At 37.3% G+C, this 26212-nt stretch overlaps 1 protein-coding gene and 1 long non-coding RNA gene across 5 annotated transcripts in view; one reads left to right on the top strand and one right to left on the bottom strand.

The window, feature by feature from the left end:
* Positions 1–16042, top strand: part of CPA6 (carboxypeptidase A6) — a 336470-nt gene extending 320428 nt beyond the window's left edge. The window contains exons 9-11 of one of the 2 annotated variants that reach the window (XM_038579473.1): positions 5911–6113; positions 9960–10044; positions 15622–16042. In XM_038579473.1, coding sequence (XP_038435401.1) covers positions 5911–6113; positions 9960–10044; positions 15622–15623 — 290 coding nt within the window. In that variant the 3' untranslated portion in view covers positions 15624–16042. Of the gene's footprint in view, positions 1–5910; positions 6114–9959; positions 10045–15516 lie in introns of both variants that reach the window. The other variant, XM_038579472.1, reaches the window with a different exon arrangement.
* LOC119866710 overlaps positions 1–26212 on the bottom strand; it is a 101036-nt gene that overhangs the window by 42297 nt on the left and 32527 nt on the right. The window contains exon 4 of one of the 3 annotated variants that reach the window (XR_005381072.1): positions 7107–7167. The exons of 1 other annotated variant lie outside the window; for it this stretch is intronic. This is a non-coding gene — a long non-coding RNA (uncharacterized LOC119866710). Of the gene's footprint in view, positions 1–6296; positions 7168–26212 lie in introns of those variants that run through there. One more of the 3 variants, XR_005381071.1, reaches the window with a different exon arrangement.

The following is a 26212-nucleotide window of genomic DNA, read 5'->3' as shown; positions in this document are numbered from 1 at the left end:
TATTACATACATTAGTTTGAAGCTTAAGATAAGGATTCAGGAGTCATGGATTTGGACTAGATCCCATTTGGCTTGTCTACTCAAGAATATTGTTCCAACTTCTGCCTGGCTGGCCAGACACTAGCAGAGGCCAGTTCTGACACTTTCTATCTATTTTATTGGCACCAGTCACCCTGTCACAGCATTCTCCAGCAGACCTCCTCCACCCAACCCAACCACCCCAGGAGGTACCCCTCTAAAGCAGCTTCTGCTCCACCATACCCAGCAGACAGCCTTGGTTGGAACCATCATCCCCCCAAACCCAGCAGACAGCCCACCCAGGGCTGGTACCCCTTCAAAGTGACTCCTACCCTGGGGTGGTAGGGAGCCAGCCCTGTCCACCAGCATGCCTGCAGCAGTGGTGGCCAGGTCTCTCAGCCAGCGATGCAGGGAGCAAACCCCACTCACCAGCAAGCCCACAGCAGCTATAGTTGAGTCTCTCAGCCAGTTAGTTACACCAGGGGCAAGGTCTGCCCACCAGTGCACTAGCAGAGGTTGTAGCCCAGTCACAAAAGGAGAGCACATGCAGCCCACACAGAAGATACCCTGCAGTGCATGCTTCTAGTGACCAGGGTATCTAGCACTATGGGGCCTCACAGGGTTCCCTCTACATAAGGCCACTACTTTCAAGACCAGGAGACAATAGCTAACTTGCCTAATACATAGAAGAAACACAGACAAAATGATGCAAAGGAGTATGTTCAAAACACACACACAAGACAAAAACCTCAGAAAAAAACTAAACTACATGATCAAAGTAATAGTTATAAAGGTCCTCACTTGACATGAGAGAAGAGTAGGAGAACTTCAACAAAGAATAACAAAATCTATAAAAGAACCAATCAGACCTGAAGATTACAATGACTAAAATGAAAATTACATGAGAGGGGAATCAATGCAGATTAGAAGATGCAAAAGAATGAATAAACAATCTGGAAAACAGGGTTGAAAAAGCACCCATGCTGTACAGCAAAAGTTTTTCTTAAATGAGGAGGGAAAGGTCTAAGATGGCAGCATAGGAAGACCCTAAACTCACCTCCTCTGTTGGACACTGAATTTGTACCTACATCTAGAGTAATTCACCTGAAGAAAAACTGAAGTGACTACACAGCATCTGCCAAGAAAGGAAAGACCGAGACATGATAATGATAGGAACCCCAGCCCCAATGCTATGAACTTCAGCAGAAAGGGGCATCATTGACAGGTCCCACCTGCAGATTCACCCAATTGGAGCAGCAAAATAACAGTTTAAAGGGCAATAGACATAATCTTCTAACCCTAAGGCGTCAGGCTAACAATGAGGGAACCACTTAAATCCTTTCTGATGTCAGAGGTGCTGGCTAGTGCCATTGTTTTCATTTCCTCTCCACCTAGATAGTACAGATGGGAGCAAGAGCTTGGTGCTCTAGCTAGCCTATCAACACAACAAGCCCTAGTCCACACCACCACTGCCAGCCAGCCCCTCCCCCCACCAAGTTGGGCTCCAACATTCACACCCATTCCAGCTCCAACCATCCCACCAAAGCTACTCAGGCCTGCCCCCACCCCAGCTGTAGCCATTCCATTGAGGAAGCCCTGCCCCAGAGCACCCTGGGCCCCACCAGTCCCACAGGTCAATCAAAGTAATGATCATAAAGATGTTTACCAGACTTGAGTGGATACTCAGTGAGAACTTCAATAAAAATATAAAAAATATAAAAAATAACCAATCCGATTTGAAGAATACAATAACTGAAATGAAAAATATGCCACAGGGAATCAACAGCAGATAAGAGGATAGAAAAGAACATATCAGCAATCTGGAAGACAAGGTGGTGGAAAGTACTCAAGCTGAACAGCAAAAAGTAAGGATTTCTAAAAATGAGGATAGGTTAAAGGACCTCTAGGACAACATCAAGCATTGTAACATTTGTACTATAGGAATCTCAGAAGGACAAGAGAGAGAGGCAGAAAACTAATTTAAAGAAACAATATTTGAAAACTTTCCTAACCTGGGAAATGAAACACAGAGAACCCCAAACAAGATGAACCCAAGCAAGTTGACCCCAAGATACATAATAACTAAAATTTCAAAAATTAAAATTAGAATCTTAAGGCCGAAATACAAAAGCAACTTCTTATATACAAGGAAAACCTCATAAGACCATCAGCTGATTTTTCAGCAGAAACTTTGCAGGCCAGAAGAGAGTCATGCTCAAAGGAAAGAAACCTACAACCAAGAAAACTCTACCAAGCAAGGTTATCATTTAGAACTAAAGGAGAGATGTTTCCTAGACAAAAGTTAAAGAAGATCATCAACATTAAACTGGCCTTATGAGAAATGCAAAAGGACTTTAAGCAGAGACCATAACTAGATGTAAGAAAATTATTAAATACGTTATTAGTAAAAGCAAATACATAGTAAAGGTAGTAAATCAATCAATTATAAAGCTATTATGAAGGTTAAAAGACAGAAGTAGTGTAGTGAAATCAATTATATCTAAAAAAATAGTTAAGTGTTTCAAAAAATAAAGGATGTAAAATATGTCGTATATGTAAAACATGGAAGGGAAGGAGTAAAAATGTAGTGTTTTTGAATGTGTTCAAACTCAAAACCATCAACTTAATACAAATTGCTATTTACTTGGGATGTTATATACCAACATCCTGGCAACCACAAACCAAAACCTATAATAGATACACAAAAAAGAGAAAAAATCCCAGCATAGGACTAAAGAAAGTGACCCATCAGAAGGGAAGAGGAGAAGAAAAGAAAGAAACAGAGAAGAATTACAAAAACAACCAGAAAACAAATAACAAAATGGTAATAAGTAATTGTCTATCAACAATTACTCAAAGTGCAAATGGTATAAAGGGTCTAAATGCTACAGTCAAAGGACATAAGGTAACTAAATGGATTTTTTAAAAAAGATCCATCTATATGCTGCCTACAAGAGACTCAGTTCAGACAAAAAGATTCACAGACTAAAAGTTAAAGGAGTGGTAAAAGATATACCATGTAAATGGAAGCAAGAAAAAATCTGGGATAGCAATACTTAAACCAGGTAAAATAGATCCTAACACAAACACTGTAACAAGAGACAAGGGTATTACATAAGGATAAAGGAATCAATCCAACAAGATGATATAACACTTACAAATATCTATGCACCCAACACAAGAAGCAACCTGATTATATATAAAGCAAATGTTAACAGACGTAAAGGGAGAAACTGACAGTAATAGCAGAATAGTAGGGGATTCTAACACCCCATTTATATCAATCAATAGATCATCCTGACAAAAAATAAATAAGGAACAGTCACTTTGAGTGACACATTAAACCACGTAGACTTAACAGATACATACAGAACATTCCATCCAAAAACAGCAGAATACAATTCCTTTCAAATGCACCTGCAACATTATCCAAGATAATAGCCATTATGGAAAAGAGTACGGAGGTATTTAAAAATTAAAAGTAGAAATAGCACATGATCCAGCAATTCCACTTCTAGATGTTTACCCAAAGAAAACAGAAATGCTAATTCAAAAAGATATATGCACCCCCATGTTTATTGCAGCATTACTTACAATAGCTAGAAAGTGGGGGTGGGGTACGGGCTAAATAGGTGAAGGGAATTAAGAGATACAAACTTCTAGTTATGACATAAATAAGTCACCAGGATGTAACATACAGCATAGGGAATATAGTCAGTAATATTGTAATAACTTTGTATGGTAACCAGTGGTAACTACACTTATTGTGGTGAGCTTTTCGTAATGTATTTTGTAATTGTCGATTCATTATGTTGTGCATCTGAAACTAATATAATATTGTATGTATAACTATACTTCAATTTAAGCGTTTAACTAATTTTAAAATATACATAAAACTGTAAGAATAATAAATAAGTAAATATGTGTATAAATATACTTTGGAAATATTAGTGTCACTATTAAAAGTCAGATGTGAATCTAATTCTTGTACTTATAGATGAGCTGCTTCTTTCCTATGAAATTGTTTCTTTTTCTTAAATTTCACCCTAGTCTGTCAAAGTGTGGACATATTTTCCCTTTATCTCTCTTATTTTGTACACAATAAGTCCATTCAATCTATCCCTAATTGTGGAAAAATTTCAGTTGGCAGTTCTTCAAATATTAACTTTTATTTCTTTCTCTGTTAGGGTCCATATTAATCAGATGTTGACACTTCTATTTTTCCTACCCCTTTAATATTTTTTTTTTTTTTTTTTTTTAGCTCTTTGTCTCTTCTTGATGTCTTCTGGGAATGTTTCTAAACATATCCCATCTCATTAATTCACTCATCAACTGTATTCTTCAACCCATGAATTAAGTTTTTTATTTATATTATATCTGATTGGTACTTTTTTTATAACTTCTTACCCCTGTTTAGTGTTTCCAATGCCCTTCTATATGCCCTAGAGAATATTTATTGGGATTATTGTAAATCCTTTTTTCTCTGGCTCATTAGTTCTGCTCCCTCTGGAGTTAGTAGTTCAGTCTGTGATCTCTCCTTTCTGGTGCTTTACAGCAGTGTTCTTCAAATGTCTCTTTATTTGTCCTAATCCTTTCAGAGTATCAGCTATTGTTTTTATACTATATTCTGAGTTCCATCTATATCCCACTTACTTCTAAGGCACGTCTAGAATTAGACTCAAAGGAGAAAAACCTTAATGGCTGTAAATTTCCCATCTTAACTCACTTATAACACAAAGCTAGATTTAATGTCCTCAAGATTTAGCTTGATCTGATTTGGTTATCTTTTCATATTCAGTAGAATTAGACCAAGTCACATAATCACCAAACATTTTCCATTTGCTATGAAAAGAAACAGTTTTCTAGCCCTATTGGGAAGGCTAATAATGACTGATGCTTAATAACTGTAGAAAATGTAATTATTTATAAATATAAAAATGTCTTGGAACTTTAATACTTTGTGATTGTTTCAGTAAATGTTATTTTCCTTCCTCCCCTTCATAGGCCTATAAGGATATAAAATTTTTAATTCAAAAATTAGTAAAATTTAGTTTTGAGGATTTCTTAACTGAATTCTTACTGACTCCTGAGATAACTAGAAAAGCCTCTTGCATTTTACAAAACCAGTTTGGATATTGCTTGTCTAAAAATATAATAGAAATTGTTTTGGCATCTTTTGTTGGAGTTATTTCTGCCCTGCCTTCATGTTCTTGATATATTCAATATTTGTATCTTACCAGACACCTGTGCAAATGTCTAGCCTTTTCTATTGATCTGACATTCACTTATTTGACAAATATTTGTTGAACACTTGCCATACTGTTTTCTAGTTGCCAGGTACCCAGCAAGAAAGACACCATCCCTGCTTTCACAGAGCATTAGAGTTTAACAAAGGATCCAGATTGAATGTAGTTTCTATGAGAGCAAGGAGTTTTTTTCTGTGATGTTTTTCATTGTATACCAGGCACCTAGAACAGCGTAAATATTGGTTGAATGTTAAGCGGGTAAATACTGGACACTAATTACAAGCATATTAAATGTTATGGAGGAAAAGTGCAGATATCATCGAGTATAGGAGCCTTACCTGCTCTGGGGGATCATATGGAATTTGGTCTCCCACTGATAAAGCCATCCCTTTCAAGTGGTTTATGCAGATTCATTTAAACAGTCAGCACCTATTTCCTATTCAGGCCACCCTCCTATTGTGCAAGGAGGCTTGAACTACCTTGGATTTTTCAGTGTTGGTTTCAGTAGGTGAGAAGTTAGATGAATTGTTTAATAACACCATATGTTTATAGAAAGTAAAGGGAAAACCAATTTAACAATGCTGATTTGTGTTCCTTGCTTCTTGCCTATCCACTCCTTCACCTCATTTTCTTTTCTGTCTTTCAGATGAAGGAGCTTCTATGCACCCTTGTGATGATACATACTGTGGACCTTTCCCAGAATCTGAGCCAGAAGTGAAAGCTGTAGCCACCTTCCTCCGAAAACACAGGAAGCACATTAGGGCTTACCTCTCCTTTCATGCATATGCTCAGATGTTGCTGTATCCCTATTCTTACAAATATGCAACAATCCCTAACTTTAGTTGTGTGGTAAGTATTTGACCTTGTACATACGTGTCAGGCTTTATGCTTCTTTACTAAAGCTAAAGTGGTTCTAAGTGGTAATGGTAATAGCAAACACATATTGTGTTTATTCTAATAAGCATTTTTTTACATATTAACTCATTTATTTTCCATAATCATATGAAGTAGGTAAGTATTATTTTCCTCCATTTTACAGATAAGAAAAGTGAAACCTAGGGAAATTAAGTAATTAGACTAAGAATACACAGCTACTAAGTGCCATAGCCAGGATTCAGCCCCATATCTAGCTCCAGCATTGTCACTTTTAATCTCTGTGCTATGCTGCTTCTCAAATGCAATCATTTCAAACCAATTTACATTCTTACCACAGGTTATACAGAAAGATGTCAAAATGGATTTGATTAGTGTTACAGCTTCGGTCACATATGCAGGGCTATAATTAATTTTATTGGGTAAATAATTGTTCATAAATTATAGTCTGACTCTCATTAATTAAAAGCGAGTTTTAATTTATAAGTGCTATTTGCTTAATGGTACTAAGTCTCTGGGCATGTATCTGACAAGTTAGTGCTAAGAATGAACAGCCCTTCAGGCATAAGATTACTTGGCAGTGAAAAAGCAGAGTTTCTTTCTTTCCTCATCTCAGAAAACCAACAAGCTATCCACTGTAGGGCAAAATTCTTTGTAAAAGGAGTCTGATTCAGAGCCTCTTGAATCTAAAGGTCTATAAAATTCAAAACCAGGCCAAACTAATATTTAGTATTAGAAATGAGGAAGAGGAAGGGAACAGTGGTTAGGAGGAGGTATAGAAAGGAGAGCTTTTGAGTTGCTGTGGATGTTCTATATCTTGGCCAGGATGCTGGTTACATGTGTGTGTAACGTGTAACGTATAGCTCATTCATTGAGCTATAAACTGAAAATGGGTATCTTCTTCTCTATGTATGTTACAATTGAAGTAAAAGCTTAGATAAAAGAGAAGCATCCCCTTTCTTCCTATACCTTCTAAATCCTTCAGCAATTGGTTGGAGTTGTAGGAATTCCTGACGTGGATGTCCAGGACCTGGGAGGAATGGAGAACATGAGGAGGTCAGAAGAAAGCCTGAGGGAAGGCTTCTATTCTGTCCCAGAGAGGAACTTTGTTTTTGGCATTCCAAGCAAAAATTCTGAGCAAATTCTCTCTCTTGAGAAATTGTGTAAAGGTGGTCGTTCTTTTTAAGAGTGCTATTCTCCAGCTACACTGTGGATCAAATAGGCTTGCTGTTGTTGTTGTTGTTGTTGTTAACCTGGCACCTTAACTACCCTCTATCACACAAAGTTTCTCCAAAAAATGTTCAGCCCTTTCTAAATTGGGCACAGTGTCTATTGATATTCTCACAACAGATTATATGGAGTATGCAATATATTAAAACTATCACATGAGGATATTCTCCATATTTTGAATTTTAGCTTTCCACCAGAAGTTAAGCCTATTTTCATTTTGTCTTGGATTGGAGGATGTGGAATAAAGAATATATCCGTGATTCACAGCCAGGGATGACTTTGGCTCCCAGAGACACTGAACGATGTTGAAGACATTTTGATTGTCACAACAAGGCTGGCAGATGCTATTGTCAACTAGTGGATAGAGGCCAAGGATGCTGCTAAACATCCTATAATGCACAGGACAGCCTCCCACAGCAAAGAATTAGTCAGTCCAGACTGTCAATAGTACACTGTTGAGAAATCCTGCTACCTAGTTACATATAACTAAGTTACTGAAACCAAGATTAAAATCCTCAGAAACTCAGTAGTCTCTGAATGTTAACCAGAAACCATTCTATTCTAATAAATTGTTCAAAAACATCCCATCAATGTGTAGGAGTCTGTGTTTCTGCTAATATTTTTAGGGCATTATTAAGTTGCTTCAAATATGGAAATATTTGAATAAAAAATGTATTCCTTGCCTAGTTGAGGTTCAAAAAGTGAGGCCTGGATCCTTTTGAACAACTGAAAAGAGGAAGCAATAAAGAAAGGAGGAATTGCTTAAACTCCTTCAAATAGGTATCTAGCCACACCACCCTGGAAAATAATTCCTAGAAAATTTTATGAAGTTTTCACTTTTTTGTGGAATGACCATATCCAACCCTCTTGTCAATAGGCACCTGCCCCTGAGTGACAGGAATGCAATAAGCTCAAAAGACTAAACTATGCATATGTTTTGTATAAATAGGCCAAGTGGTTGTATTTTTTTTTCTTAATAGATTTTTTGGGGGGGTTAGTCATCCAAAATAATGAGAAACAAAATTCTCCCCCACCAGAAGAACACAGTAATCTTCTAAATGTAGAAATATCTGCCCTTGCCATGGAATTCTGCTGAAACCATTGGAGAAAAGGTTAAAATCTCAGAACATTCTCCATAAAGGTATCTTATTATGGTGTTTACATCCCTTTTCTGTTGGCTCCTGAGAGGAGAATGTCATCATCAGTGAGATCAAGAATAAATTGTCTGCCAGGTTCTGGAGCCTGGTCCCTTAATATCCACAAAGAGTGGCATTTGCTGCAAATGCTGCTTTATGCATCCCTGAGGTGAATGAGGACAGCAAACTGAAGCTAGAGCCAACACACGGCACCATGTTGCCCAGAGTGCTTCAACTGATATCATAAATTATTCATAGGCAAGTTGAAATTGAAATGGGAGAACTGTATACTGGTTTCAACATACTTCTTTTCCTCTCACTGGTTATACAATACTTCTCTAACTCTTTCTGGAAACTAATGCTATTATACCATTTGAAAATGTTTTGAAGTGTAGTCAGTATCATCTTGGTTCATGTTAGAATATTCACCTTTTAGTATTTTTATTGTGTTGATCATTTTTCCTGATTTTTGGCATTGATAGGAAGAGTTCCACCTCAAAATATCTACATCTCAGCAGCACCTGAGCTCTGTCAGAAGCATATGTAACTTTAGAAGTCATGGAGCATTCTACAATTGTTATTCCCATTCCCATAGGGATACATGAATAGTATAAGAGAAGCTGCTCTTCCTGAACTAAAGGGTTTTTTAATTGATTCAAATGTGTTTTAAATACCTTGTACATAGCCACTAAAGTATGTACTTAAGGATCAATAAGATTATCTTGATACTCTTGCAGAGCTATGCTTATTCAACATTCATGCAAGAACTATTGACTAAGCATCTGTTATACACAGGCACGTTGCTAAATAATGCATATGTAGCTATGAGGAAGACTGACATGGGCTCTGCCCAGCAAGCATTTTGTAATTTATATAAGCAAATCATTCTTTCTGAATGAAAGTGAAGAGGACGGGATACTAAATCAGTATCAGAATTTAGGAGTATTTAACTCAACCACTCCTTGCTATGTAACCCTAGCCTGCCCATTTAACCTTGCTGAGCCATTCTTTTCTTGTCTGTAAAATGGAAATATTACTCATCACTGGCTTGGTATAAGGATCAATCAAAGGAAGAAATGTGTTCTCTGGGATGCCTGAGTGGCTCAGTGGTTGAGTGCCTGCCTTTGGCCCAGGGCATGATCCTGGAGACCTGGGATCGAGACCCATGCATGGAGCCTGCTTCTCCCTCTGCCTGTGTCTCGGCCTCTCTCTCTCTCTCTCTCTCTCTGTGTGTCTCTCATGAATAAAGAAATAAAATCTTTAAAAAATAATAAAAGGAAATGTGTTCTCAAACACATGGTAAACAGCATGTGACAAGAAATATTATTACTACTATTATTAACTATGATTTAATGTGCCCAACCTTGCTCTCCAAATTGAAGACAACATGCCAGTGCTTCCATAGGTTTCAATGCAATGATGTAAAGTGATATCAGTGCTCCCTTCTCCCTCACAGGAATCTGCAGCTTATAAAGCTGTGAATGCACTTCAGTCGGTATATGGAGTACAATATCGATATGGACCTGCCTCCACCACATTGTGTGAGTTTCCTGCATATTTTGTGTTAGAATCATCTCTTGAACCAAGATCCTGTAAAATGACTTCCTTTAGAAAAACAGAAGTGTGTTCCCCCTTAATGAGAAATTTTTGACAACCAAATTAGCCGAGGAAGATGGAGGGAGTTTATATTTGATTAGTTTTACACTGCTTGACAGAAATCACTGTACCAATTGAAATAAATTCTAAGCAGAGAACATTCTAAGCATGTAGTAATGACTACAAAGTTGAATTGAGATCTTATGACAGTAGAAAGTATCCAAATGGGCTCCTTAAGCAATTGTAACTACTATGAGGGTGGAAATGGGCCTTGAGAAGATAATGAAGTAATGTCTCAGCCCGAAAAGAGCTTTTGTCTTATTCTTTTCCTCCACCATTCTTGTTATAAAACTGTATTTCTTGCATAACCCCTTCAACTGAATTTCCCCTTAAAAGGTGATTAAAATATTTCTCCTTTTTTTTTTTTTTTGCTTTTTAAAATAAATTTATTATTTGGATATTAGGTAGTTAACATATACTGCAATATTGGTTCCTGGAGTAGAATTCAGTGATTCATCACTTACATAAAACACTCAGTGCTCATCAAAATAAGTGTCCTCCTTAATCCCCATCACCCATCTAGCCCATCCCCCATCCGCCTTCCTCCATCAACCCAGTTTGCTTTCTATTGTTAAGAGTCTCTTGGGGATCCCTGGGTGGCTCAGTGGTTTAGCACCTACCTTCTACCCAGAGCATGGTCCTGGAGTCCCGAGATCAAGTCCCACATCAGGCTCCTTGCATGGGGCCTGCTTCTCCCTCTGCCTGTGTCTCTGCCTCTATGTGTGTGTGTGTGTGTGTGTGTGTGTGTGTGTGTCTCACGAATAAGTAAATAAAATCTTTTATAAAAAAAGAGTCTCTTATGGCTTGTTTCCTTCTCTCCTTTTTTTCCCCCTCCAATCCATATGTTCATCTGTTTTCTTTCTTAAATTCCACATATGAGTGAGATTATTTGGTATTTGTCTTTCTCTGACTGACTTATTTCACTTAGCATAATACTCTTGTTCCATCCACATCATTGCAAATGGCAAGATTTCATTTTGATGGCTGAGTAATATTCCATTGTGTATATACACCATTTCTTCTTTACCTATTCATCAGTTGATGGGCAATTGGGCTCCCTCCATTGTTTGGCTATTGTTGATAATGCTGCTATAAACATCAGGGTGCATGTACCTCTTCAATTTTGTATTTTTGTATCTTTTGGGTAAATACCTAGTGGTATAATTGCTGGATCATGGGATACTTCTATTTTTAAATTTTTGAGGAACCTCCGTGCTGTTCTCCAAAGTGGCTGCACCAGTCTTCCCACCAACTGTGCAAGAGGTTCCCCTTCCTCCACATCCTTGCCAACACCTATCGTTTCCTGTGTTGTTAATTTTAGCCATCCTGACAGGAATGAGGTGGTCTCATCGTGATTCTGATTTGTATTTCCCTGATGAAGAGTGATGCTGAGCATATTTTCATTTGTCTATTAGTCATCTGGATGTCTTCTTTGCAAACATGTCTATTCATGTCTTCTGCCCATTTCTTAACTGGGTTATTTGTTTTTTGAGTGTTGAATTTGATAACTTCTTTGCAGACTTTGGATACTAACCCTTTATCAGATGATCATTTGTAAATATCTTCTCCCATTCCATAGGCTGCCCTTTAGCTTTGTTGACTGTTTCCTTCACTGTGCAGAAGCTGCTTATCTTGATGAAGTCCCAATGGTTCCTTTTTTATTTTGTCTTCCTTGCCTGTGGTGATGTGTCTAATAAGAAGTTGCTATGGCCAAGGTCAAAGCTTTTCTGCCTGTCTTCTCCTCTAGGATTTTGATGGTTTCCTGTCTCACATTTAGCTCTTTCATCCTTTTTAAATTTATTTTTGTGTATGATGTAAGAAAGTCATCCAGTTTCGTTCTTCTGCATGTTTCTATCTGGTTTTCACAACACCATTTGTTGAAGAGGCTTTTTTCCATTGGATATTCTTTCCTGCTTTGCTAAAGGTTAGTTGACCATATAGTTGTGAGTCCATTTCTGAGTTCTCTATTCTTTCCCAATGATCTATATGTCTGTTTTTGTGCCAGTACCATACTGTCATGATGACTACAGCTTTGTAATAGATCTTAAAATCCAGATTCATGATGCCTCCAGTTTTGTTTTTCTTTTTCAGAATTGCTTTGGCTATTTAGGCTCTTTTATGGCTCCATATAAATTTTAGGATTGTTTGTTCTAGCTCCATAAAAAATGCTGGTGGATAGGGGTTACACTAAATATGTAAATTCCTTTGGGTAGCATAAACATTTGACAGTTTTGTTCTTCCAATCCAAGAGCATGGAATGTTTTTCCATTTTATGTCCTTTTCAATTTCTTTCATAAGTGTTCTATAGTTTTCAGAGTACACGTCTTTTACTTCTGTAGATTTATTCCTAAGTATCTTATTGTTTTTGGTGCAATTGCAAATAGGATCAATTCCTTGATTTCTTTTTCTGCTGCTTTGTTATTGGTGTATAGAAATGCAACAAATTTCTGAACATTGATTTTATATCCTGCAACTTTGCTGAATTCATGTATGGGTTCTAGCAGTTTTTGGTGGAGTCTTAAGGGTTTTCTGCATAGAGTATCATGCCATCTGCAAAGAGTGAAAGTTTGACTTCTTCCTTGCCAATTTGGATGCCTTTTATTTCTTCTTGTTGCCTGATTGCTGAGGCTAAGACTTCCAGTACTATGTTAAATAGCAATGGTGAGAGTGGATATCCTTGTCTTGTTCCTGATCATAGGGGAAAGGTTCTCAGTTTTTCCCCATTGAGGGTGATATTAGCTGGTCTTTTGTATATGGCCTTTATGATGTTGAGGTATGTTCTATCTATCCCTATTTTGTTGAGAGTTTTTATCAGGAAAGGATGCTGTATTTTGCCAAAGGCTTTTTCTGCATCTATTGACAGGATCATATGGTTCTTATCCTTTCCTTTATTAATATGGTATAACACATTGATGACTTGTGAGTAGTGAACCACCCTTGCAGCCAGAATAAATCCCACTTGATCATAGTGAATAATTTCTTTATTGTACTGTTGAATTCAATTTGCTAATAGTTTATTGAAATAAAGAGCAACTAGGTATATGGAAAGAACTTGAACAAAGTATCAGAAGACATGGATTCTAGTCCTGATTCTGCCACCAAAATATTAATCCTGGGCTTCAGCTTCCACAACAGTTAAGTAAGGAATTGGATTAGGTCATCTCCCATGGCCTTTCAAATTCTAACATTTTTAATTATATGACTTGGAAAATCTAACAAGAAACCATATATATCTGAATGTCTATGTATGCACAAACACACACAGGTTGTATGTATATGTTTAGATAGTGACATCCAATTTTGCTTTCAGTGAAGTATCAAATTTCTCCTTGATTCCTTAACCTACCCATTATTATATTCCTAACCATTCACTTTCTTCAACCTTCAAAGAAAAGTTTGGTTTGTCAACCAACATTGCTTATCAAATAAGTTTATCCTAATAATGAGAATGCCTTAAATATTAGAATTGTTTTCAAAGTCTATAATCATTGGTCTCATGTTGACCTTTTTAGAATTGTTTTTCATACTGAAAAAGGAAACAGTATTTTTAAAAATCATATCACTAATTATTACTAATATATGTTAATTTTAAACATTAATTTTTTAAAAATCTTACAGTTTACCTTTTCTGCTTGATATCAAGGCACAGTCATGGTATTATACCAAGGACAACCTGCTACCATAGAAATGAGGCTATCACATCACCATGATGTAACTTTTGGCACATGTTGACTCTGACTTTGGCTTCTATGACTACTATTTGCAGTTTCAGTGTACTCTAACCCAGAAGGACAATGAAGCCACAGCCTACCTTCTGTCCTTAACCAAAGCCAGGGGAGCCTGAAGAATAACAGAGCCATTTAATTGTCATCTTAACATTATTTATCCCTAACTTGTCCTGGCAAAAATAGCATAAAAAGGGTATTATTTGAGCAGATGAACATGCTCAGAAAATTTGTTAATAACAATGTTAGGTCAGTCTGAATCATATTAACTGCATGAAAAAAAGTTTATAAAGATTCTTCTATAAAAATTTATAATTATTAAGAACCTTATTATGCTAAAAGATTACATACTAGGCACTTTGGGATATAAAGATGCAAATTAATAAGGGCTTATATCCTGGCACATTATTTTGTTTAATTTCCACAACAACACTGTAGTAGGTAATATCATCCCTTTTTCTAAAGGGGAGATTGAGGCTCACTCAGACAAGTCACAGTAGGTGGTGGGATCTGATACAGCTCAAGCCCTTAGTCTGTCCCTATGCCTGTACTTTCAACCTGTGCTGAAAAGCTGGAGCGTGTGAGGTCATAGGAGCCAGAAAGAGAGAATTGCCAATGGATTATTACCTATACTAAATACTGTGGAGAGGTTGAAAGTGAGGTCTGTGGGGGGTGGGGGGGACAAAACAAGAAAGGAGATTAGCCTGCTGTCACTGGTTACCTTCAAGAACAAAGTTTTCATAGGTAGAGCAAGAACCAGATTGAAAGTGGTTGAGGATATAGAGGCAACATATATAGATTCTCTTTGTGTTCTAAAGCAAAAGAACAAAGTAAAAAAAAAAAAATAAAAAAAGGATGGTATGTAGCATGAGAAGGAAATGCCATAGAAAATCGGTGCTTGAACATTTTGGTCAAAGCAAATGCAACAAAAGGTGTTTTAATTAATTAAACTAGGTCCTGGAAAATGGACCCTCCTACTACCAGGGAAGACGATGAATGAAATCAAAGACAACGTGTAAAAACAAAAAGCAAAACAAAATAAAAAGCAAAAGCTCCTCTTCTGAGCTGGAAGGAGGATAGCCCGAGGGCTGTGATGTCAGTAGAGAAGGTGGTGGGATGATTACCTTTTACGGACAAGGGGACAATGGTAAATGAGGGGCAGGACTACGAGAGCCTGAGAAAGGTTCAGTAAGTGAAGGTCTAGAAAAAGAAGCCTGGAGCAGTGTTGAGAACAGAGAAAGACATCAGTGACTAATGTGATTTTACAGCAAAGACTCTCCAGCTTTCTCTCAAGGAGTGAAAGCAGAGAAACTGGGCCAGGGATTAGTTCGCTTATGGGTCACTGGAGTGAGGATGGAGATAAATATTACTGGAATTGGGGCTGAGAAATTTTGAGATCATCGCACTAGAAAAGTATTACTACCTAAACTAGATCCTCAAAGATGATGGCGGGTAGGATTTTTAAGTTCCATGAGCCTAATGTGCCAAGGAACTACTGTTAAATCATTCTTGTTGAAGTAGTGTTTAATTGGAAGGATTTAGGGTAGCCTAGTAAGCAAGGACTATATGTAAACTTTGAAAATTATGCAGACTCTTTAGTGAGGCTCTTTTTTTTTTTTTTTTAACTTTTAGATGTGAGCTCTGGTAGTTCAATGGATTGGGCCTACAAAAATGGAATACCCTACACATTTGCTTTTGAACTTCGTGACACTGGACATTTTGGATTTTTACTTCCAGAGATGCTCATCAAACCAACCTGTACAGAGACCATGCTGGCTGTGAAGAATATCACAATGCACCTACTAAAGAAATGTCCCTGAGACCACTCACGAGTCAGGTGAATCACCAGACAGAGAGCAGATTCTGTGTAAGAGCTACTTGGCAATGGGTGGAAATTGTCTTTAAAGAGAAGGACAACTTCTTAGAATGAACATACCTGTGGACTTTAAAAGCACCTACTTATGCAATTTATGTGGCAATAAAAAATTGGTTAAAAAATCTGAGCATAGCCTATTTTGCTGTAAGAGAAAGCATCCATATTATACCCTTTAGAGTCAAATTTGATTAAGGGGAGGGGGGATATTTTCAAACTCTATTGTCTCAAGAAATGTATAAATCAAGGATTTTACTGCAATAAATCTCCTTTTCTCAATTAAGATCTAGGCTACTAATGTTTAATCATTTGGTTTTCATTTGAAATGGAAACTTTTGAAATGGGAAGAGCTATATTTATTAATAAATATACAACTTATCAAGACCTCAGATTCTTCATATCTTCACCCCCCTGGCATTAGTGCATGATATACATAAAAAATATAGCAAGACAGCATTCATGTTTAGACTCTGAGAATACCATTTACAAAAATAGAAGTAAACATTAATTGAGGTGCCAGACAGAGCGTTAAGAGCTTTACACTAATAATCTCATGTATTGCTCAAATACTATGAAGTAGATACTACTATTATCCTCATTTTTCAGATGAGCAAATTGAGACTTAGAAAAGTGATATAGATTTCCATTTCCCGGAATATAACAAGATAGGTATCTGGACTGCTGGAAATAACTACAACTTCTGGATAAAATATAAGTTTTAAAATCATCTTTAAAACATCAAACAAAAGTGTAAGAAAATCTCAGGCTAGGCATTAGGTGAAGGCAGGCACCTAGTGAGGTAAGTGGTGCTCTATTATTCTGAGAGCATTTGTCAAGCCAGGTGAGTACAGATTTTGATTTTTATAGTAGTTTAGAGAATGGGAGCAGAGAATAAAGCCCAAGGCTACTCCAAGGTGGGAAATCTAATACAGATCCTCTTACCAGAATTCTGGAGTTTCAAAGGGCTATACCTTCAGTGTAAGGCTAAATTACAAATAAACCCCCTATGTAACAACTGAAAATTTACTATTTCAGTTTTGGCAAGAGTAGAGAGGGGAGACACTACAGCTGAATCATAGGTCAGCTTTTACTGGTTTGTGACCCAAATTCAGACTACTTACATGGTCTGATAAACCTCTAGCCAAGAATTTAATTCAGACTAATCCCAAATTGGTTATACCCTCCCAGTATTTGGTAGAAGAAAATGCAAATCCTCTTGGAGGATTTATCTGACCAAGATGCATCATGAGCACTAGGATGAAAAGAGGAGCCTAAAAACTTCCAGAAGGGGGAGGAAAAATGATCACAAAGGAATGAGGACTACAGTAACATTAAACTTCGCTATAACACCAGTGATGTTTGAAGGCAATGGAGAAATGCCTTCAGAGTTTTCGGAGAGAAATTCTATCCTAAAAATCTATACCCAGCAAATGATCAATGAAATCCAAAGGTAGAATACAAACATTTTCATAAAGTTGAGCTCCTAAATTGTTAACCTTTCTCAGGAAACTCCTGAAGGATATGCTCTACCAAATTGAGGGAGCAAAGCAATAAAAAGATGTAGGATCTCAGAAAATAGGAAGCCCCATAAAGGAGAAAGGGGAAAAAAAAATCTCAAGGTAATGGTAAAGGGAAAGTCCCAGTAATAGCTGTATACCAGGCTTAGAGAACCACCAAGATGGAACAGGAGAAGGAAAGCTGAAGACTTAGATGAATTTCTCCAAGATAAACACAAAACAGGACACATGTTCAGAAGCCATTTTTATTTGTATCAGTAAATCTGGGGATGAATTAGTAATAAAAGCACAGCAACCAAGTAAACAACGACAAAATACAGTTGTCAACTCTGGTGAAAACAATGAGCTATAGAAGAGAAGAAATATAATTATAGTATACTATATGACTTAGCTATAACCAATACTTACATAGTTAAGATAATATTAGCCCTAAATATGGATTTAATGAAAAACTATAATATATTTGAAAGAGAGGAAGAAGTAATATATGTGAAAGGAGGGGTATAGGAAAGCTAAATCTTCATCTGCCTTGGCTTGAAGTCAATAGACAACATCTAAAACTGAAAGAAGAAAAAAAATAAACTAATATCAGAATATGCATGTTATTTAGACATAAGAAAGTAAATTCTGGAAGAAATAAGATTAAGAATTATTGGACTAAGGAGAGGGAATTAGGAGTAAAAAAGGAAGGAGCAGAGGACTGATTTTTTTAAATATGTTATTTATTTATTCATGAGACAGGCAGAGGGAGAAGCAGGCTCCATGCAGGAAGCCTGATGTGGGACTCGATCCCGGGACTCCAGGATCACACCCTGGGCCAAAGCCAGGCACTAAACTGCTGAGCCACCCAGGGATCCCCAGGACTGATGTTTTTAATATACACCTTGTCATTATTTGACTGGTTTTGTTTTTGTATTTTTATTAATTATGCAGATATCACACAAAGTATATTCCTTTTAAAGGAAGAGTGGGTTTTTTTAAAATATTTTATTTATTTATTCACGAGAGACACAGAGAGAGAGAGAGAAGCAGAGACACAGGCAGAGGGAGAAGCAGGCTCCATGGAGGGAGCCTGACATGGGACTCGATCCCGGGTCTCCAGGATCAGGCCCTGGGCTGAAGGCGGCGCTAAACCACTGAGCCACCCAGGCTGCCCAGGAAGAGTGTTTTTGAAAGTGAACTCCCAACTGTTCACCACCCAGTCTTTCTGATGTTTATAAAATGTGCATTATTTTGATAAAAAATTTTAAATTTAAAAGAAATATTAAATGAGATTATATGTGGAATGCTTAGCACAGAACCTAGAATATAGTACAAAATCAAATATTAATTTTTCAAAAAAAATTTGCTTTACAAATCTAATATATCTTTTTATCTTGTAGTCCCAGTTATAGGAATGGATCTCAGGCAGATTTGAGGCAAAGTCCTGCTAAGAAATAGTACACGTGGGAATTTAAACTTCAATTCACCCCATCTGCCAATAAATGCTCAGAAATGACTTAGAGGTAAGGGATTATTTTACACTAGTTATTTCTACCCATAGAACAGGTGAAAACCAAAGTATCCAGAATAACCAGAAGGGCCAGAAGCTTATGAAGACCCCCAAGAATGGAAAGGTGCTGCTTCTCAAAGGACCTGAAAAAGATGCCCACAGTCACCTGGTGTCATCTAATGGCTTCTTGGACCCCTGACACCAGGAAATTCCCCTTTGATTTGGAGCATGCTGTGTAACCCCTGCTGTCTTAGCTCTCTCTGTCTAGATCCTTTGCTGGGGTCTGTTGATGCCTTTCTGTCAAACATTACCACCCTTGCAACAACCAAAAATTAAACAACTCTTAAACACTCAGGGCAAGGGGAGAATTTACAGATAACTCCCAAAATTAATCTTTTATTATATTTTTAATTTCCATCTATTCCATTCCCTATGTAATAAGGTCAGTTAGCAAGTTAATATCAAGAACTTATATTTATTTTATTTTTCCCTGCCCTTCATATAGTGTAGGTTCTGAGTATCTTTTCAAAGTCAAAATGAGGCCAACAGAAAATATACAATCTGAATAATCCACAAACTAAATGAATATATAGTTTCTTTATTATCCACTTATCAATTCAAAATGAAATTTTGCCTTTGTGAACCTCATGTAAATTCTTTTTAGTGATTACTCTCACATTTCTATAGCACTGTATATATTTTACAGCTCAAATTCTATAAGTGGGTATTTTAATATTTATAGGCTATTTTCATTTTTAATATTTTAAAACTAAGTCATAAAATGTACTGTTGGATAATGTACGTTCAAGGCACTCTGCTAGGTGCTATGTGTGAGGAAGGGTGCTGAGAACAAAAGTGTTTTATTTATATAAATGCTTGCTTAGGAATGTAAAAATTAACTTCAAACTAAAAACGGTGCCTGCATTTTTTTTAATTGTTTAGCAAGAACCTCCCCCTTTCCTACTATGATTAAAAGAAATTTTATAGATTCTGGTTGAGTTATAGCTCTCAGATAGTTTTAATGAGTATATGAGTTTCATAGGGCTGGCATGAGAAATTTCCACAAACTGAGTGACTTAAAACAACAGAAATTTGTTGTCTCAGTTCTAGAGACTAGAAGTCCAAAATCAAGGTCATGGCCTTGCCACCTCTGAAATCTGTAGAGAATCATCCCTTGCCTCTTTGTAATTTCTGGTTGGTTGCCAGCAGTTCCTTGGCTTGCAACTACATAATTTCAAACTCAGCCCTCCTCTCTCATAGACTTCTCCCTGTGTGTCTTTCTGTTCTCACATGGCCATGTTCTTGGAAGGACACCAGCCATATTGGATTAGGGGTCCACCCAACCTCATCTGAACAAATTACATCTGCAATGACCCTGTTTCCAATAAGGTCACATTCTGAAGTACAGGCACTTAGAACTTCAACATCATTTTGGGGGGAAACAAAATTCAACCCATAACAGTAGACAAATATCATGAGATATTGATGTTAACGAGCCTATTTACAGAGCTAAAAAGTGGTGAATCTTGCCTGAGTTTAATCTTTTGTTCTCAAGCTTAACTGTTGGGGAATGCAAACAAAAATAAAGCATATTTTATAAGTTCTAACACTCTCCGATGAGATTGTTTTTAACAGGCTATTAATGGAAACATAACCTATTCTTTATATTTAACTTTTTAAATAATAAAATTATAGCTCAAATTATAATTTACTTTCTTAACAGGAAATTTGTTAGTTTTAGGTAGTGTCATATATTACCTTTGCTCTCAATAATTATTTTGAGCCGCTGCATCATAAAATGTATTTACAGCTAAGTTATACTAGATCAAATCTAATTGATTAAATCAGAATTCTGTGCAATGTTAATTAAAGTATGCTTTAGATTAAGCAAAGTAATTACATGAGCGATTGCATTTAATGGAATATTTTCATGAATCAGAATATTGCATAATAAACCTGAAAACAGCCACACTGAATACCTAATATATTTCACAAAACAAATTGCACTGAGAACTGCTAAGACATCTGAATAATTCACATGAAAATAAAGGCAACTTGAAGATCTTCTAAAGAAGACTCTAACTCCTTATTTCCAATGTGCTGCCAATCCCCTCGCTGTGTTTCTGCAGTTTTGCCTTCTAGGACTGCTTCCTCTACCTCCAGTGGATGCCCTAAAGGAGTTTCTGCCTAGAGCATCCATCCTTGTTCCACCAGCCCAGGTAGGCTTGGTGAGGGAAGGACATCAAATGATAACAAGACATTATAGTGTGCAGACTCTAATGTACTATTTGCCTTATAATTTAGTTATGAGTTAAACTAAGACAATAGCTCTCCTCATAACACTGAAACAGTATGCTCTAAGTTTAAGACAAACTCAAAAGTAAACGCTTCCCCAGTTGGGAAGAATTAAAGGTAACAGGAACACCCAGCCCTTCCACGAAAGTGAGCCAGCAGTTCTGTGTACGTGCTCTGAAAGAAATAATTTGCAACAACCAATGACTGGTGTTGGGTTCAGTTACCGAATTTCTATTACAGCCATACTTTTAGGAGAAGCACAGATCCCTGCTATCCTGGGTAGATAGCACTAATTTGAAACTATATTCAATATTTTAAGGGAGACTGATTTCTACTAAGCAGAAATTGTGTTGCTGGATGTGTTTAGATCCAGCTGTCTATCTCAAGCAATATTGGTCTGAAATATGGAATAAGGTTTTCATTTGGTAGAGCAGCAAACATGAATAGACAATTTAATGGCTTTGTGCCAGGGTCAACAGAATTTCATAAAAGAATGAATATTTGAAACAAGTGTCACTGCACCTGTCACAAACTATCATGGGAGATGTGTAAGGATATCCTAAAGAGGTAGCCCTGAGCTAACCAGGAGTGTTTAAGAATCAACTAATGATTTGTGACAATAATAACTCTGAGTAGAATTTACCACATACCCCCATCAAATTAATTCTGTACCAGGAACTTGAAGTCAGAATAATGTTCTTTCTAGAGCCATAAATATGAACACTAGCCTTTATCTTCCCTTTAAAACATGTGAGTCTATTCCCTTTTATTTATGATCTCTAGCTAAACTGCTTTCATTTAGAAGACACTTTGAGGGGTGCCTGGGTGGCTCTGTCAGTTAAGGATTTGACTCTTGTTTTTAGCTCAGGTCATGATCTCAGAGTCTTAGGATCAAGCCCCCTTCCAGGCTTCACATTCAGGGAGTGGACTGGAGATTCTCTCTCTCTCCCTCCTCCTCTGCTCCTTCCACTGCACATGCACACACTAACCCAAAGTCTCCCTCCCTCTAGCTCTCTCAGATAAAATCTTTAGGAAAAAAAAAAAGACACTTTGAATCACAATCATTTCAACCTCAAGCTCTTACAGCAATCTGCATATTTTGTTAAAACCAGTAATTATTTCAAGTAGTTCTTAAATATCACTAGTAAAAGTGTTCCTCCTATGCCTATGGTTAACAATACTGGATTGTACACTTAAAAATTTGTTAAGATGGTAGATCTCAAATGTTCATACCACAATTTTTAAAAAAAACAGCATAGGAAATTTCAAGGATGAGGAAGAGGAAAAGAAGAAGGCAACTTGATAAAGGAGGCACCACACAGAATCCATGTGATGGCAAAAATGGTAAGCAAGTTCATGCTCCAGAAATGGCAGTGGTGGGGCAGGGGCAGCAGCAGGGTCCCTAGTACTTATGGGGAAGCAATGGGGGATGCTTAAAGTCATCAGGACAATTCTAAAGTCTATGGTTGGATACCATTTCCAGAGTCAGCTTTGAGCCAGTTCTCCCATGAACATCTCTATAGAGTAGATTCCTTTCCTGCTTAATCAGCCATTATCAATTTCTAATACATTATATTGAAATTCTTACTGGGTTGCATATGAGAATAATGGCTCAGTTTCCACACTTAATTTTCTATACTCTAATTTTATATTTAGCTTAGTGATTACTTGCTGGATAATATTACTTGTAGATTTTAATCACTGGCTTTTAATTCAAGGTAAGATGTTTGTTTTTAAAATACTAACAAAAGGGCATAAGTACTCTCTTGAAAGACATTTTTAAGATTCCAAATCTAATTGTTCTTATAAAGACAGGGCACAGGAGTACCTGGGTGGCTCAGTGGTTGAGCATCTGCTTTTGGCTCAGGTCATGATCCCGAGGTCCTGGGATCGAGTCCCACATCAGGCTCCCCACAGGGAGCCTGCTTCTCTGTCTGCTTATGTCTCTGCCTCTCTATCTCTCTCTCTCTCTCTCTCTGTGTGTGTGTGTGTGTGTGTGTGTGTGTGTGTGATGAATAAAAATAACCGTAAAGGAAAAAAAAGAGCACAATGAAACAAGGAGTATGTTTGGCTTTACCTCTAGAAAAGAGAACAGGTTCTGCTTTAGCAGTTCTGGGTCTCTAAGTCATATTCCAAAGGACTCCTCCTTTAGTTTATTTCTGTATTACAATTATATTGTGAGAATTAAAGAAAGTAACATATGAAGATTATCAGCAAAGGGCTTGAGCCCCACATCATCCATATCAATCAAAATTTTCTAAATTTTACAAATATGTAGTAACATAGGGTAGGGGATGCTGGCAAAAGTTTTTACTGGGGATTAGGTAATAATCTAATCAAAGTATAGAGATATCTTCATTGATTATGGGTAAACACTCGTTAAGATTCTACCCGTGATCTTCTTTTCTCACATGCAAGCTACTGGGCCCCTTGTTTCACCAAAAGAAACTCATTTTTTTTCTACAGCACACTACTGACAAAGTAAGTCAACTTAGAGAAAGTTTTTCAAAAAATATATCCTCCAAAAAGAGAAGGAAGTCATTTAAATATAGGCTTTAATGGAGGGAAATAAGCATATTCAGCACTTCAAGATGGTAAAGATTTTATTTTCAAAAGGTTAAACTAACAAGATTAAAATAGTTATTGAGTACATTTACCATTCTATGTATGTGGTGATGAAGCAATCTGCCAAAGAAAAATGCATGTCCCAAAGGAATTCATGCAGGTATCCAAAGATTTATTGAGCAACTACTCTGTGATTGATAGTGTCTCCTGGCAAGGTAATCCACAAGCGAAATCATAAAGAAGGTAAAGTTCACATTAATTCCTTCTCTCTTGGCAACTTCTCCATCTTCTCTGGATAACTAGCATCCTCTATTGCCTCTTACTCCTCAGGAAATCCCCCTACCCCCATTATTATCCCCAGCTGTAGCACCCTTTCCAAATACAGGGAAACAACTTTTTGTTGTTGAACAACTTGGGTTTAAACTGTGTGGAGTCCCCTTATATTTTTTACTGTATAGGACTGTAAATATTTTCTCTCACAGTCTTCTTAACTTATTTTTTCTTAGCTTTATTGTAAGAATACAGTATATAATACATAAAACATACAAAATATATGTTAATTGACTATGTTATTGGTAAGGCTTCCAGTCAACAGTAGATTATTAGTAGTTAAGTTTTAGGGGAACTAAAAGTTTTGTGAGGGTTTTTTACTTTGAAAGGGTCAGTGCCCCAAACCTTGCCATGTTGCTCAAGGGTCAACTGGAGGTCTCAAACTCCAGATTCCTCTCCATACCTCTTCCTGCCCATAATGACCTCTCTGGTGCAGCCTAGAAGGAAGGACTCTCACCTAGCTCTCAGAGGGTATATTAGTCTGCTCAAGCCACCATAACAAAATACCACAGACTGGGTGGCTTAAACAACATTTATTTTCTCACTGTTCTGGAGACTGGAAGTCCAAGATCAGGCATCTAGACAATTCAGTTCTTAGTAAGGCTTCTCTTCCTGGCTTGCCTTTTATTGAGCACATGGGGGGAGGTAGAAGGTGGGGATGGAGAAAGAGGGGGATAAGAGATACAGCGAGAGAGAGAAAGAAAGCACACAAGTGCCCTAGTGTCTCTTCTCATAGGGCACTAATCCTATTGGATAGAGCCCCACCCTGACGACCTCATGTAACCTTAATTGCTTCTTCAGAGGTCTCAACTCCAAATACATCTATATAGAGGGTTAGGGCTTCAACATATGAATGTAGGGGAGGGGAGGACACAAACATTCAGTCCGTAACAAAGAAAATACTGTTAAACACACCACACTATGAAAGAATTTTAACCCTTTTGTATAGAATCCACCTTGTGGCAGAGAATAATTGCCTAATAGCCACAGGAAAGGGGCAGCCCAAGTGGCTCAGCGGTTTAGCACTGCCTTCAGCCCAGGGCCTGATCCTGGAGACCCGAGATCAAGTCCTGCGTCTGGCTCCCTGCATGGAGCCTGCTTCTCCCTCTGCCTGTGACTCTGCCTCTGTGTGTGTGTGTGTGTGTGTGTGTGTGTGTGCCTCATGAATAAATAAATAAATAAAAATCTTAAAAAAAATAACCACAGGAAAGAATTTCCAATTCAGGAGGGCAAGGACACCCAGCACCATTCATATAGTGCCTAAGTCCACCCTAAGCCACTGGGTACGGGCACATTCTCATCCTAGTCTGCACCTATTCCTGCATCTTCAGGGCCAGCTGGAGGGGAATCAGTGTACCCCTCCCCTGATGGCTGGACATGCAGTCAGTCACAAACTCTGCTCCTCAGACTTTTAGGCCATGACCCATTTCTGGACCTGAACCATGCCCATTGGCTCTAAGTTCACAATAAGAGGGCCTCATCTCCCCCATTCTACATGGGGAACACAGCCATGCCTGGATTACATTTCAGAGGGTCTCAATTGCTCATGCTCATATACACACAGCAACAGACACATAAGCTTGCATATTCTTGACCTTTACATTTTCCTTCTGTATTTATCTGCCTTTTGGGGATCAATCACAAAAGTGTACAAATTAAATTATTTTACCTTGTTAGTAGATACAGATGGTATTTAGAAATCTTAAAAGATTGCTTTGCTTTTGTGTTTCCGAACACAAAAGAGTCAAGATGTGCAACATTTTTTTTTTTGGCCTATCCTATTCCCATGTAGGAGTCTGAGCCTCTCTGCTATCTCAGCAGATACCTACCCTAAATAACTATTCATAAACACACACAAAAACTAGAAGTCTTTGGGAAACTTCATTTACCTGATCTGTGCTCCAAGCATTTGTACTCAATTTCCACAATAAATTTTGTCATACCTGAAAACTGGTTTTAGTTTTTTTTAAATACATTATACTTTCCAGTAATCTGACAATATCCCTGGGAATTCAGATAGTAACATCCAGGTGCTACCTGGCTCAATTATTACTTGCTAATTGATATCCAATCATTTGTAAAAATTGAGGCACAGAATATTTAAGTGATTTGAGTATGATTTCTTATCTAATTAGTGGCAAAGCTGAGAATATAATCCAAGTCCTTAGATTTTTTTTAACTTATAGAAATTTTTAAACTATACTACAAAGGTAGTATACTATCATAAACCCCAGGCTCCCAAAACCTAGTTTCAAC

This window comes from Canis lupus, chromosome 29, assembly GCF_011100685.1.
Source record: "Canis lupus familiaris isolate Mischka breed German Shepherd chromosome 29, alternate assembly UU_Cfam_GSD_1.0, whole genome shotgun sequence".
Taxonomy (NCBI): Eukaryota; Metazoa; Chordata; class Mammalia; order Carnivora; family Canidae; genus Canis; species Canis lupus.
Note: the sequence above shows the minus strand (reverse complement) of the source record. Positions and strands in the feature narration are given on the sequence as shown.